The sequence below is a fragment of the Xyrauchen texanus genome, chromosome 38 (assembly GCF_025860055.1).
Source record: "Xyrauchen texanus isolate HMW12.3.18 chromosome 38, RBS_HiC_50CHRs, whole genome shotgun sequence".
NCBI lineage: Eukaryota > Metazoa > Chordata > Actinopteri > Cypriniformes > Catostomidae > Xyrauchen > Xyrauchen texanus.
This window is the reverse complement of record NC_068313.1, coordinates 31,373,798-31,386,939: the sequence shown is the minus strand read 5'-3', so window position 1 is coordinate 31,386,939 and position 13,142 is coordinate 31,373,798. Positions and strand designations below refer to the sequence as shown.

General features: G+C 37.2%; 2 protein-coding genes across 2 annotated transcripts in view; one reads left to right on the top strand and one right to left on the bottom strand.

Annotated features, from left to right (window-relative positions):
* Positions 1-2,325: 2,325 nt before the first annotated feature.
* On the bottom strand, positions 2,326-5,625 carry psenen (presenilin enhancer, gamma-secretase subunit). The gene is made up of 4 exons (XM_052110312.1): positions 5,541-5,625; positions 5,048-5,142; positions 4,850-4,954; positions 2,326-3,131 (listed from the first exon to the last, which is right to left on the bottom strand). Exons 2-4 carry the CDS (start codon positions 5,106-5,108, stop codon positions 2,992-2,994), a joined length of 306 nt encoding a protein of 101 aa, XP_051966272.1. The 5' UTR covers positions 5,109-5,142; positions 5,541-5,625; the 3' UTR covers positions 2,326-2,991.
* Positions 5,626-6,776: 1,151 nt separating this feature from the next.
* The window catches only part of kmt2bb (lysine (K)-specific methyltransferase 2Bb), a 50,855-nt gene continuing 44,489 nt past the window's right edge, over positions 6,777-13,142 (top strand). Inside the window, exons 1-3 of the mRNA XM_052109959.1 lie at positions 6,777-7,085; positions 9,432-9,510; positions 9,820-13,092. Of these exons, the coding sequence (XP_051965919.1) occupies positions 6,777-7,085; positions 9,432-9,510; positions 9,820-13,092 (3,661 nt within the window). The remainder of the gene's footprint in view (positions 7,086-9,431; positions 9,511-9,819; positions 13,093-13,142) is intronic.

Below are 13,142 nucleotides of genomic sequence, written 5' to 3'. Positions count from 1 at the left end.
AAGTGTGATAAAAATGACTTTATAACCTTTTCTTTGCCGTTATATTATATTTTACATCTTTGTTGCCATGACGATGTACACCATAAACCCTAAAATGACCATAACAACAAATCAAACAACTTTACAGATTAAATGATACACATGTTTTACCATAAGAATTAATGCAAGTGCTTTTAAAGAAATGATACATTTCACCTTTCTGCCTTTAAACCCTCCTAACAAATTTACCCCAATTACTTCCATTATACATTGCTTCACTGACCTCAATTTTTGCTTCTTTCTTGTTTTTAAGAAAAGGAAGGAGGACCAGTCGATTATTATTATAATTTTTTTGGTCAACATAATGCCGTAAATACTGTCGATTGAGCTTAACTTGTATTGAAATCTGGAATATTCCTTTTAAATATTTTGTATTTTTGTAATGTATTTTCATAGTTTAATATTGAAAGTTTGGGTCTGGGAAAATATTAAAACAGTAAAATCTAAATATAAAATAAAACAATAAATGAACGCATGGTTTAAAGTTTCCAAGTCAGATTTAATGCAAACTTAAAGACAAATAGAAAGGAAAAAAGCAATCAAATTCAACACCCGGGACATGAAATTGCCTGAAGTTGAAGAAACACCCCAAAATACACGGCCCAAACAGAACATACAGTATAGAATCTTTCCAGTATGCACCGAGTCATATTTTCATCGTTTCACCTTTAGGTTATCCGTCTGCTGCTTGATGACATGAGTTTTGTCATGCTCTCCATATAGCACCCACACAAGCTCTACATGGAGGGGCTTTATAATAGAATAAAATGTACCATGTTCTTTCATTCAAGCAATATTATAGACACGAGACGTGAGAATCACGCCTATTTTAGAACTTGAAATTGTAGCATTCTGCAATATTGAATGGCACACCCAATTCCAGGCACTGGCATTTTTTTGTGTTAGTGTTAATGAGAAATGTGTTTGGCAGGCATTATGGCAATGATGCCATATTGCTATTGGTCTGTTTTCATGTACGTTTAAGGATGAGTTCATGCTACCACATTGCGTAATATGTGACAAATGCACACCCTAAACCCTAAATAAATAAAAAAATCTTTAAAAAATCTAATTGTATTAACTGTAGAAAGGGATTTGTGCCTGTTTCAACACAGATTCCAGCCAAAAGGCTGAAACATCTTCTACACATTTCGACATTTCAAGTCTTCAAAAAGTTTTAAATCACTGAAACGTCCTGACAGAGGAATGAAGGGAATTATAATGATGTTACACGAAACATATTGTCCAACTGCTGAACTCTAACAACAGAAACAAGCCAACAGAATAACTCACACCTCATTTTAAAGGACATCTACTAAGTAGAACTTCATCAAGTGCCTACTACACGTGGCTTCTGACTTGGAAAATACAGCTACACACATTCCGGCCTTTGAATGCAATACAGACCAATGTACTGGCAGCAGAAGCTAAAGTCATCAAAGCTGAGGATAACATGGCCTTCCGCTGTTGGCATCTGCTGGTAACAGAGGCAGAACTTTCTGTTCATGCACCGGCTATAGGTGACTAAAAACAGCACCAATGAAGATTCATGGGGGGCTTAGCATTCACTCGGAAGTGGGATCGAGTTTCATAATAGGTGCCTATAAAGGGTTACATATGAGACGGAGCATTCATACATCAATATTACAGTCTAGATAGCAATCTGTGTTGATTAGTAAGCAAGAATAAAAGGGGAACTTGCCCCCGTGTGGATTTTTCTGGAACACTGTGCGTAGTCTCCTGGTGCTTTTGTTTTCCGTTCACAACAAGCTCTATAAATGGCAAACAGGTAGTTGATTGGACATGGATATGTTCTGTCAACAGATTCAAATGTAGGCTTATATATATAAAGGAAAGTGCATATTTTAAGATGCTGTAACTATTTATTTTAGGTTTTAATCAGGTTTATGATTTCACTTCCATTTCAATGGTCCTGATGGTTCCATATGAAGTCTTAAATAAAATTGCAAGCACATTAATTATAATATATAATGCATTTCTATACATTGACACATTATTTCCAACAGTTAGATTCCAGTGTGCTAATATACACACAATTTTCACTTATTTCATGCTTCTTAATGCTGAAAATCTCTCATTTGGTGTGGAAGCCTCACTCCACAGGACTTAATAAATGAACATGGAAGTAGTTATAAACATTAAAAACTCATTATTTAAAAGAAAAAGTAATTCAGACATTGAAAAATGTCATTTCCTGTTGGGGTCCTAATAAAAAAACAAACCAAATTGATATTGTGAGTCACTCCACAGAACTCAATGTCTTTTTATATTGTTTATTTTTATACATTTATCAATATTGCATTAATTTATTATATAAAGACAATCAAACCAGAGGACAATTTCCACATGACTTGAAATGTATTTCAAAGTAAAACAAAATTTGAACAAATAATTTAATGTCAATAGTAAAATCTGTGTTCATTGCTGCCCAGCCAAATTATGAATATATAACAGACAAAAATGTTTTTTTTTCATTGTGTACAGTTAAATTATGTGTCAATCAACTGACTAAATATAGTTTTAAAGTCTTTATTTTGGATCGACCTGCCTGGTGCGGCGTTTCGTGTTTCCATACATTCTCTTCAATGCATTGAAGGGTCATGATCAGAACTGGTTATATTAATGTGTTATCTCAATTCTACTATAATAAACATTCCAGCTGAAGCTTCAATAAAAGAGAGGGAACAGGTATTTTATTAAGAAGTAGTGCAGCAAACGAACTCGCTTGCACTTTAGCATGGTGCATTTGTGTCCATAATATCTCAACCAACAAATGATTTCATCAGTTCGCAAAATACCACAACCCCCCAGCCAGATCCAGTTTATCTTGTATGCGATGACAGTGGTAAAATTAGGAGGGAGCATCTGGTCAATGGGAGAAGAAAAATGGAAAGAATAAAAAAAGAAGTTTTGTAATAAAGTGCCATCTCATCAGGCTGTGCCGAGAGGAATGGTGAAGGAGAGGTAATCTCCCACCTCCCCCCACTGTGCTCTGAAATGCTGGAATATGGTGATCCACGTTGTCAGCACAGCAACCCACAATAAGAGACCTAGTGCGGACTTCTTTATGTCTGTTGAGAGAAGAAGAGTTGGTATACATTATATTCTATACACTACAACATAATAGAACAGACAGCTTTAATCTCCATGAACTACAACCACAATTCTGAAAAAGTTGTAATTGAAAAATGTGTGATTTGTAAATGATATTCACCTTTTCATATTGAAAGCTCTACAACTACACATTATATGATGTTTCACTCTGTGAAGTTCATTGTTATTTTTTTTAAATGTACAGTCATTTCAAATCAGATGCTTGCAACACACTTCAAAAAAAGTTGGGACAGTCGAGTGTTTACCACTGTGAAACAAAACCATTTCTTTTAATAACACTTGGGCATTGAAGACACAAGTTACGTTTAAAAAGTGGAATTTTCCCCCATTCATGCATAATGCAGTTCTTCAGCTGCACAACTGTACGGGGTCTTTGTTACAGTATTGTGCGCTTCATAATGCGCCACACATTCTCAATTGGAGACAGGTCAGGACTGCAGGCAGGCCACTCTAGCACACACACCCTCTCTGCTTACACAGCCATGCACTTGTAATCTGGGCAGTGTGTGGTTTGAAGTTGTCCAGCTGAAAAATGCAGGGACATCCCTGGAAAAGATGGTGCTGGATGGCAGTATATGTTGCTCCAAAATTTGAACAAATCTGTCTGCATTAATGGTGCCCTCACTGATGTTTGAGTTACCCATGCCAAGGGCACTGACATACCCCTGGCCATACAGACACTGGCTTTTGGACCTGATGCTGATAACAGAATGGGTGGTCTTTTTGCTTTTTGGCCCGGAAAACACAACGGCTGTTTTTTAAACACTATTTGAAATGTGGACTCATCGGACCAAAAAACACAGTTCCACTGATTTACTTGCCATCTAAGATGAGACCGAGCCCAGAGAAGTCAGCAGTGCTTCTGGCCAGTGTTGATGTATGGCTTCTGCTTGGCATAGTAAAGTCTTAACTTGCATCTGTGGATGCAGCTGTGAGTGGTGCAGATTAATTATGTTTTTAATACAGGGACGTCTGAGGGATCAGAGATCACGCACATTTAGAAGTGGTTTTCTGCATTGCCCTTTACGCACCAAGATTTGACCAGATTCCTTAAATCTTTTAACTTATTTATATTGTGCACTGTAGAGGGTGAAATACCCCAAATCCTTGTCTTTGGGGAACATTGTTCTCAAAGTGCTGGATTATTTGCTGAAGCATCTGTTGGCAACGTGCGATTCTTGAAAGATGCTTGCTCTTGAAGGACTGGACTGTTTTTGGAGGCTCCTTATATACTATGACACAATTGCCTAACCTAACATCTCCTGTTACACATTGCCTTGTTATTTCAACCCATCCAAATTTTATTGCTCTTAAATTGCCCGTCTCAACTTTTTGGAGAGTGTTGCCATCATCTGATTTGAAATTACTGTACATTTAAAAAAACAAAAATGAAATTCACAAGAAAAAACATCATATTATGTGTAGTTGTAGTGCTTTCAATATAACAAAGGGTGAATATAAATTTACAAATCACTCTTATGTTTTATTAGCATTTTTCATACTGTCCCAACTTATTCAGAATTGGGTTTGTACAAATCATCATTGTTTGCATTAAACTAAAGGTTCTTGGCCAGGAATTGTAAAACCGTGATCAAGCTGTCACAGTGTTAAGGCGTTATAACACCTTAAATGATGTGGGAAATAATGTTGAGTTTTAGGATTCTGTCATACTCACAGGATTGAATCTGCGGTTGTTCTGTATAAGCAGGTTTTAAAAAGGCCTCTTTGAAAAACCACACCACATTAACCAGCCAGAGAAAGGGGAGAAATGCAAAACCACCTGTGGAAGAAAAATGACACCGCATTGTAACTACATGTGTACAAAAAATGTATTACAAGTAACGTTAACATGCCATGCAAGCAGTCATCATACCAAGATAGTATCTTCTACAAAGGCTTAGTTTGTCCTCATTGGGAATACGTTCAAGATTCATAGTGGCTTCAGTCTTTGTTGTGGTGGTGGGTTTCCTGTGAAGGGAAAATAAGTTAATTTACACGTTAAAGCCACAGATATCCAACTGAACTGATCAATATCTTAAAACATTGCTGCCATCTGCCTACACAAGACAGTACTGCCAAAATATAGCGACTTTCATGAATGCTAAAGACAAATTGGGATTATTTTTTAATATCATACACTACAAGCCCTATTACAGCCTTATCGTTAAATTAGATAATCTAATCTAGAATAAAACAAAGATATTGTTTGGAAAATAGTAAGAGATAAGATCAATATTCATCTATCATCTATCTCAATCAAAGCAACTTATTAGAACAGCAAACATGCATTAACAAATATCACACGTAAGATGTCCTTCTCTATAATCTTAAAATGATCATTTGTTTTATTAAAAATAGGTGGCTACCTTATACGCCGAGTTCAGTCGAGAAACTGATGGTTTAACACAACAAAGGCGACGGTGAAACAATTTATATGGTTCCGCTTCCTGGTGAAAACTATGTTATGACGTCACTCGTCTGCTTTGCATGATGGGTTATGTAGTTTCAATGATTCGGAAAAATTTAACTGAAATCGGAAAATTAGATTAATGGGGGAATGTCACAAAAAACATGTCCAGGTCACATTTCACCCTAAATCAAAAGAAATAATATTTTGCTTAAATAAAATTCAGACTTCTGTGGCTTATTGAGATTGTTAAGTATTTTAACCATATTTTTATGACAATTAAATGTAAAATGTTGTTACATTCACTAGTAAATTAAAAGCACAAATACTTACATTATAAGTATTATACTTACATATAGCATTCACAATTTCAAAAATATATAATTTCGTGATTTTTCGTATCAGCATTACAGTTTCTTCACATTCGAATTTCGTGGACATTATGTTTAGTTGAAAATGAATGCAGAAATGTATTTTATAGTCTTTTCTCCCCTTTTTTAATTGTCCTTTTAATAAAATACCTTATTTTGTATTTCTACATTTTCATGACAATGACATATTTAATTTAAACCAACATAAATTAAAAGGACACAATATTAACATGATATATAGCCTACATATGTCACAATTTCAATAAAATATAGTTTAATAATGTTTTGTATCAACATCACATTACAGTAATGAGAATTTGGTGGACATTGCCTTTAGTTAAAACTAATGTCAAAATGCAAAAAACAAACAAAACGATTATTCCCCCTTATTTTATATAAAACATTTTCATGACAAAGAAAAGCATTTGAAAGACAAAGGAATGTATAGGTCTGCTGCTTGCAACCAATACAATATATATATTTTTTTACATTTAAGTTATCATAAATTAAAGGCATAAATACTAACACGATGCATACATCACACATTTGAATACTATATAGTTTGCATTAAAATGTGGAGAATATCGTGCTCAGTTGCGAATAAAATTTATGTCACAATGAAAAATTATTAATGGTCCTTATATATATATATATATATATATATATATATATATATATATATATATATATATATATAATACTACTGTTACAAATCATACCCAGACTACATTTCCCATACTGCACCCTGCGCCTCCCTCCCCATCAGGCGCTTTCCCTCTTCTCTCACACTGATTTCCTATCTGTTGGTTGTTGTTGTTGAAGCTATGATGGCGGCGGCGGTATGCGGATCAGCAACCGCGGCTGCCGTAGTGGGCGCAGGCGGTGTTGGCGCGGCGCGGGGTCGCTTCCCCGGTCGGCCTTGGACTTCGCGGAGCCGTTTGCGCTCGGAGAAGCGATGGCAGCTCGGCCGCTCTGGGACAGATGAAGACGAGTGCTGCTCCAGCGGAGGCCCGAGGCCCACCGGCCTGGAGTTCGCGCTAAACGAAGACCCGTCGCACTTGCGCCTTCTCGGTATAGAGGCGAGTTACAAGAGGCTGGGAGAGACTGGATACAGCTCCAGTGGAAGCGAAGAGGTGAGTGTATGTTTGCACGTTGTTGTTGTTGTTTTTTTCACAGTCTTATACGAATGCACAATCGTGGCCTCATTGCTATGTTTAATAGGAAGAAACAAGAATATAAGTTTAGTGGCTCTGCAATCGTAAACTGCGCTGAACAAAATGGACATGCGAGCAGCAGCACACCTATTAAAGGGGTGTATCACACAGGAAGGACTGTAGTTACACCAGTGTTGTTTAAACTTGTAGCTGTATGCATGCATGCATTCACACTTTACTGTGCATAAACAATGTTTCCGCGATTGCAGTATCAAATGTTGCATTAAAACATGGAGGGGGAGGGGTGCAATAACTGTAGCTTTGTAGCTCCCAGCAGAAACAGGGTTATAGATGATGCAAATTACTAGTTAATGCATGCACCCATATGTGCTACATATACATGTAACTATTCTGGTATTTGCGCAAAACATCTCTTTATTTATATTAAGAATACACCAGTTGCTACACCCCATTATTGTGGCTGATTGCTGATAACACCATTCAGTTTGGTTGGATTACCTGCAGGGAAGAGCAAGTATGTTAGTTTGATGCTTGCTTGAGAGAATAGCAGGGGTCATCATAAGGTAGACTGAAACACTGAGCCATGTGTTCTTTAAATGCATATTGCTTGTTGAGATTGCATGCATGGTTATAACTACTCAATGCAAGCATGTGTACTGAACTTGTATATTGGTCAGTCAGTGTTATGCACAGGGTTCCAATTGTTTCCAAAACATGGACATATCAGGGAATTTTAAAATAGTGAATTCAAGGCCTAGAAAAGTTATTGAAATGGAAAATGTTTTAACGTCAATTTCTGTTGTGACTGTAGTAAGTTTGCCTTATTATGCTCTGATTGGAATATTTCATTGGGTAGAAATTGTTCTCTGTTTATTTTTATTTTGTTTAAATGAACGACTGGAAAACTCAAGGAAATTGATTGGTCAAAAGTTGTGTGGTACCATGCTGTATGTCTTTGCTTTTATACTGGAGCACTTGTTCTGCTGAGTGTCATGCACTAATGGTGTGGAAATGTGCTATTGTGTTGTGTTCTGTGAGCATGCAACTAAAATGGAAAAAAGTAATACTTAGAAGGTCAAAGTTTGGTGGACTTTGATGGCTTGAAGACATGCTAGTTTCATATATAGGATACTTTTCTGTGTATTGGTTTCTGTGAAGTTTACAGTTTCAGTGAATTTGATTTTATGAGTTCGGGAAGTTTACACCTTCCATCTCTGCCAACGTGCCACCTTTTATGGAATTTTAAATAGTGTGTGATACTGGTCAGTTCAGAGTGTTTGATAATGTACTCTTGTCATAAAGAATAACAATTTGATATTAAAGGGTTAGTTCACCCAAAAATGAAAATTATCCTGTAATTTACTTTAAGCGAATGTACAGTAAACTTTTAAATAATCAGTTAACATTACCTTGTTAGTGTTTTTGATTTTTGTCATAATACTAGCCTAAATAATTGGTTAATTTTGAGGTGATAAACGGAAAAGTTGTTGCAGTTGTGTTGCGCTAAATAACAGAGTAGTGGGGGTGTTGTTGTTTCTAGGTTTTTCGGCATGATATTTTATTTAATATTTTAAGTATATTTTCATGAATGTGTTGAACATGAACACGGGAGTTGCTTGTTCTCCTATAAAACCTTTTTCAACCACCGTAACAGCATTACTTTATTGTTTGAATACTTTGTTTTTAACAAGATCATACAAGATGCTTACCTGACTGTATTACCAAATGCATACAATCCTGGCTAGCTAAAAAGCATGTCTCAGAACTTCTATGAATGATAACAAAACCCCCCTTTTAAAATGCATAATTATCTCACTTTCTTAATAATTGTGTGCTGCCCATTTTTTAAGGTTTAGTGTTTTAGAAAACCTGATAGCATAGATATAAAAAACAGTGTGTTTTTGTTTCTCATTGCATAACCCTGACACATTTTTCTTAATAAAAGCTTCCTATATCTACAGTTTTGCCATTTTACAATGACAGCCATAAAAAAAAATATATATATATATAAAAATATAGGTAAAAATGCAAATATGTTTACATGAGTTGAATGGCTTCTATTATTCTTGTGAACTGTAATTTATACTGAAAACATAATATAGCCATAGGCATGTGAAAATGTATAGGCTAGGATATGTAATGTGTGCTATATTAAAGTATAGCCTATACAGTACAGTAAGTAGCGATTAAATGCACAGATATACGTTGCAATGAAAACAAATAAAATGTACTCTTGAAGCATGTTACACAGCCTATGTGTTAAATTCAATTATGCTTATACTTAATTCCTTTGTTTACTTTCAGGGAGCTGAATTCAAAGGTTTTGCTGGTGAAAATGCAAACAGTAATGTTTCCGTTCGCTCTGGACGAAAGCCTCGTAAACGTAAGTAAGGCTTCAGATGTGTTTAATTTTGTTTGCATCATTTTTTATTGATCTTACATTTATCCCATGTTATAATATACACTTAAAATTAATAATAAAAAATACCATGATGTTTTTCCATGTACATCAGTGTCACTTCAAGGACTCCAAAATAAACAATGTGCATTTAAAAGATTTTGTCATCTTGATATTCAGTGCCTACTGTGAGATATTTTTTGGAATTTGAATGTTTAGCCACTGTGGGATCATGGTATATAGATAATTTAAATCTAATTGAACCTAATTCTGTCTTCAATTTTCCACTTACAGGTGATAATGCTTCAGCAAAGTCATCTAAGAGGGTACGTCAAAGGCTGACTCGTGCAGTGGCTCCAAACACAGAAAACGCAGGTTCACAAGACCTTCAAAATGATTCAGGTTCTGCACAGCAAATCTTCAGTCATGAGCCTCCAAAAGACACTTCAGTAGATGATGATGGTGGTGGTGGTGGTGAAGGAGGATCAGAGAAGTCTTCTAAAACCAGGAGAAAAAGAGGGTCAACAAAACAGGCGAATAAATCAACTCCGAGGATTACCATCAAATTGGTGACTAAAAAGACTGTGACAACAGTACCTTCATCGCAACACAAATCTGTTAAAAAACAGAAGGTAATCAAATTTAAATCTGAAGCTGTTGAGAGTCAATGTGCCCAAATCTCATGTGCTCATGTGAAATTAAAGACTAACATACCAGCCAGTGAATGCACAGCTAGTGAGTCAAAGGAGGAGGTTTTTACCAGAAGGCGAGGAAGATCTGCTGACAAGAAATCAGAATCTATTTCACAAACAGATCCTGAAAAAAAGGCCAGTCACCCAAAACTGAAGTTGAGGAAATCAACTCGACAGACACAAAATTCACTGCCCAATGAAAGTACAAAGCCAAAAACTGATGAGAAGTCAGGACAAGAGGGCTCTGAAGTAAACAAGCTTGTGATAAGGAGACAACGGAGTAAGTCCTCAAATTTTATAAAGGAATCTGGAGACCAGAGTTTGGCTGAGTCGTTGTTGGAAGTCTCAACAGTTGAATCCAGGTCACCTTCCAAAAAGAAAAAGGAAAAAAAGAAGAAAAGGAAAAAGAATCATAAGGAATCCAAAAAGAATCAGGATTCCCATTTACAATCAGCAGCCAATCTTGGTCACTCAGTAGCTGATCCTCATGGAAAGTTATCTTTCAACAGTGATTTTGTTGGAATCCCAGGTTTGAAATTGACCAGAATACGAAACCCCAAAGCCCGATCTAGGAAGAAACGCTGCAAGTTTGTATGGACTCTTACACTAGTAAAGAGCAAAAGCAAAGATACCCATGTCCAAGAGAATCTAGACAAGCCACCAGACAGCAAAAGGAAAGATTCCCAAGACCAAGAGAATCTAAGCAAAACACAAGAAAGCCCTAGCAAAGAGTCAGTACCTTCTAAATCTGAAGAGGGAGTAATTGTTTCTACAAAAGAATCGACATCTACTCCTTCCAACACAGTGGAGACTGACATTTTGCAGGGGCCAAAAAACTTGGAAAACACTGCCAATACTGTAACTCCTGAAAGCCCAGAGAACCCAGTGACCATTGAGAAGGTTGAAGAGACCTCAAAAAAGGAAGATGCAGAGGTCTTTGAAAGGTCAGAAATTGTCAAAGAAGCACATCCAGATGAGGCCACTCAGACGGACCCTGAAGAACTGATCAGTAAGGATATTGTTCCACCACTTCAAATAAAGGTTGTCTCCTCACCAGGCAAAAGCAACAGTTTGAAGCAATCATTTTTAGTTCAGCAAGTCACAACATCACCTGAAATAAAAGAACTCCCTGCAAAATTGGAAGACCATCAGCATCTCGAGAAGATGGAGAGCTTATTGGAAATGACTTCTCCTTCAGTACCCAAAGTACAGAACAGACTACGGCAAAACACTGCCCGGAAGAAGCGTGCGAAACATAAAAACTGGACAAATTACAGACGAAAAGTTAAAACAAATCCATCTCAAGAAAACTCTGCTTCTGAAATTGTAACTGAAACTGAATCTCAGGAGGAGGAATCACCAATATTGCCAACAATAGTGCCAGCACCTGTAGAATCAAAACCAAAAATGGAAACTGGTGAAGTTGGGCGGAAAAGAGGAAAAAAATCTATTCCACCAAGTACGGAACCGTTACCTGTAGCAACCGAACCTCAGGTAATTGAACAGACTGTTGAATCAACTCCAACCAGTCCTTTCATTGGGAAGGAGACCCAGCAGGAGATTAAACTGGAGGAGACCGCATCAACAGAGACTAAAGAGGTTCTGGTTTTAGAGGCTTCTGTGAGAGATCAGCCACAGGTTCCTCATCCTCTACACAGACGAATTAAACATGCCCGACGTAGACGAAGGGTTGTGATTGGCCGTAAGTTAAAAAATCCAAGGCTGCCACACAAGGAGTTGGTTGAGGTTAGTGAAGATTGTCCACCAAAGATTGGCTCCAAAGAAGTGGAGCCTACACTTGTTGGCATATTTTCAACAAAGTACAAGAGGAAACAAATTTCAAGTATTCAGTCCATAGAGGATAAAAGAAAAAGAGTCAAGCTCTTGTCCATGCCGTTGAAGAACACCAATGGAGATAATTTGTCCGATCAAGCAGAAAAGGATTCTCTGAATGAAAAACTGGACCAAGATCAAGATGTTCAAGACATTCATCACAGCAAAACGAAGTTCATGAAGAACATACGGCACTTCATAATGCCAGTTGTGAGTGCCCGATCCTCTCGGGTGATCAAAACGCCAAAGAGGTTCATGGATGATGTTGGGATGTCTGAACTGCCTCGCAGGAACTCCCAAAAGAAGCTTGGTCTACAACCAAGATCTAAGAAGCAAGATTCTAGTGAAAGAAATGATTCTGGAACCCTTCAATCTCAGGATGAAGAAGATGATCTGAGTGAAACTCAGACTGATCTTGATTTGTCTTCCATTTGTGAATCAAAACCTAAATCACCAGATGAAACGGAGAACCTCAGTGCCGAAAAGCCATCTGGGAAAAGACGATCACTCCTCAGAAATCCTGGTTTCAAATGGCAAGCACTGGAGCCGACCAGCGAGGACATTTATACCTTCGATGAAGACCTTGACAAAGAGTTGGAGACCTTACTATCTGCCAAAGATTTTACGGTGGACACATTTCTTGATCCTCTCCAAAAGAAGAGAAGATCCACAAAGTTCAAAGCCCAAGCATCCAAATTGAGGCTATACAAGAAACTGAAACTCAAACAGAGCCTCGCAAGGCGTGAAAAGACCCCCACAGATGAAATAGGGAAAGTGGTTTCATCCCCTGCCAAGGCACAAAAGATAGAGTTGGAAGAAGGAGCCAGTCTAATACAGTCCCTTAGAGACATGAAAAAGGAAAAAGCTAAACTTAAGATTGAGGATCTCAACAGCCCTGGGGTTGTTCGCAAGGTCTCCATCTGTGTCCGAGCTCTGAGTTCCAAGTTGCTGTCGCAACACCGGGCAAGAGATGTCCAAGAGGATGAACAGCCAGATGAATTCTCCATTTATACAGACATTTCACTTCCCAATAAATGCAAAGGTTGGTTAATGTTTTAGTTATGTAATCCTTTATTTATAATGAAGGTTCAC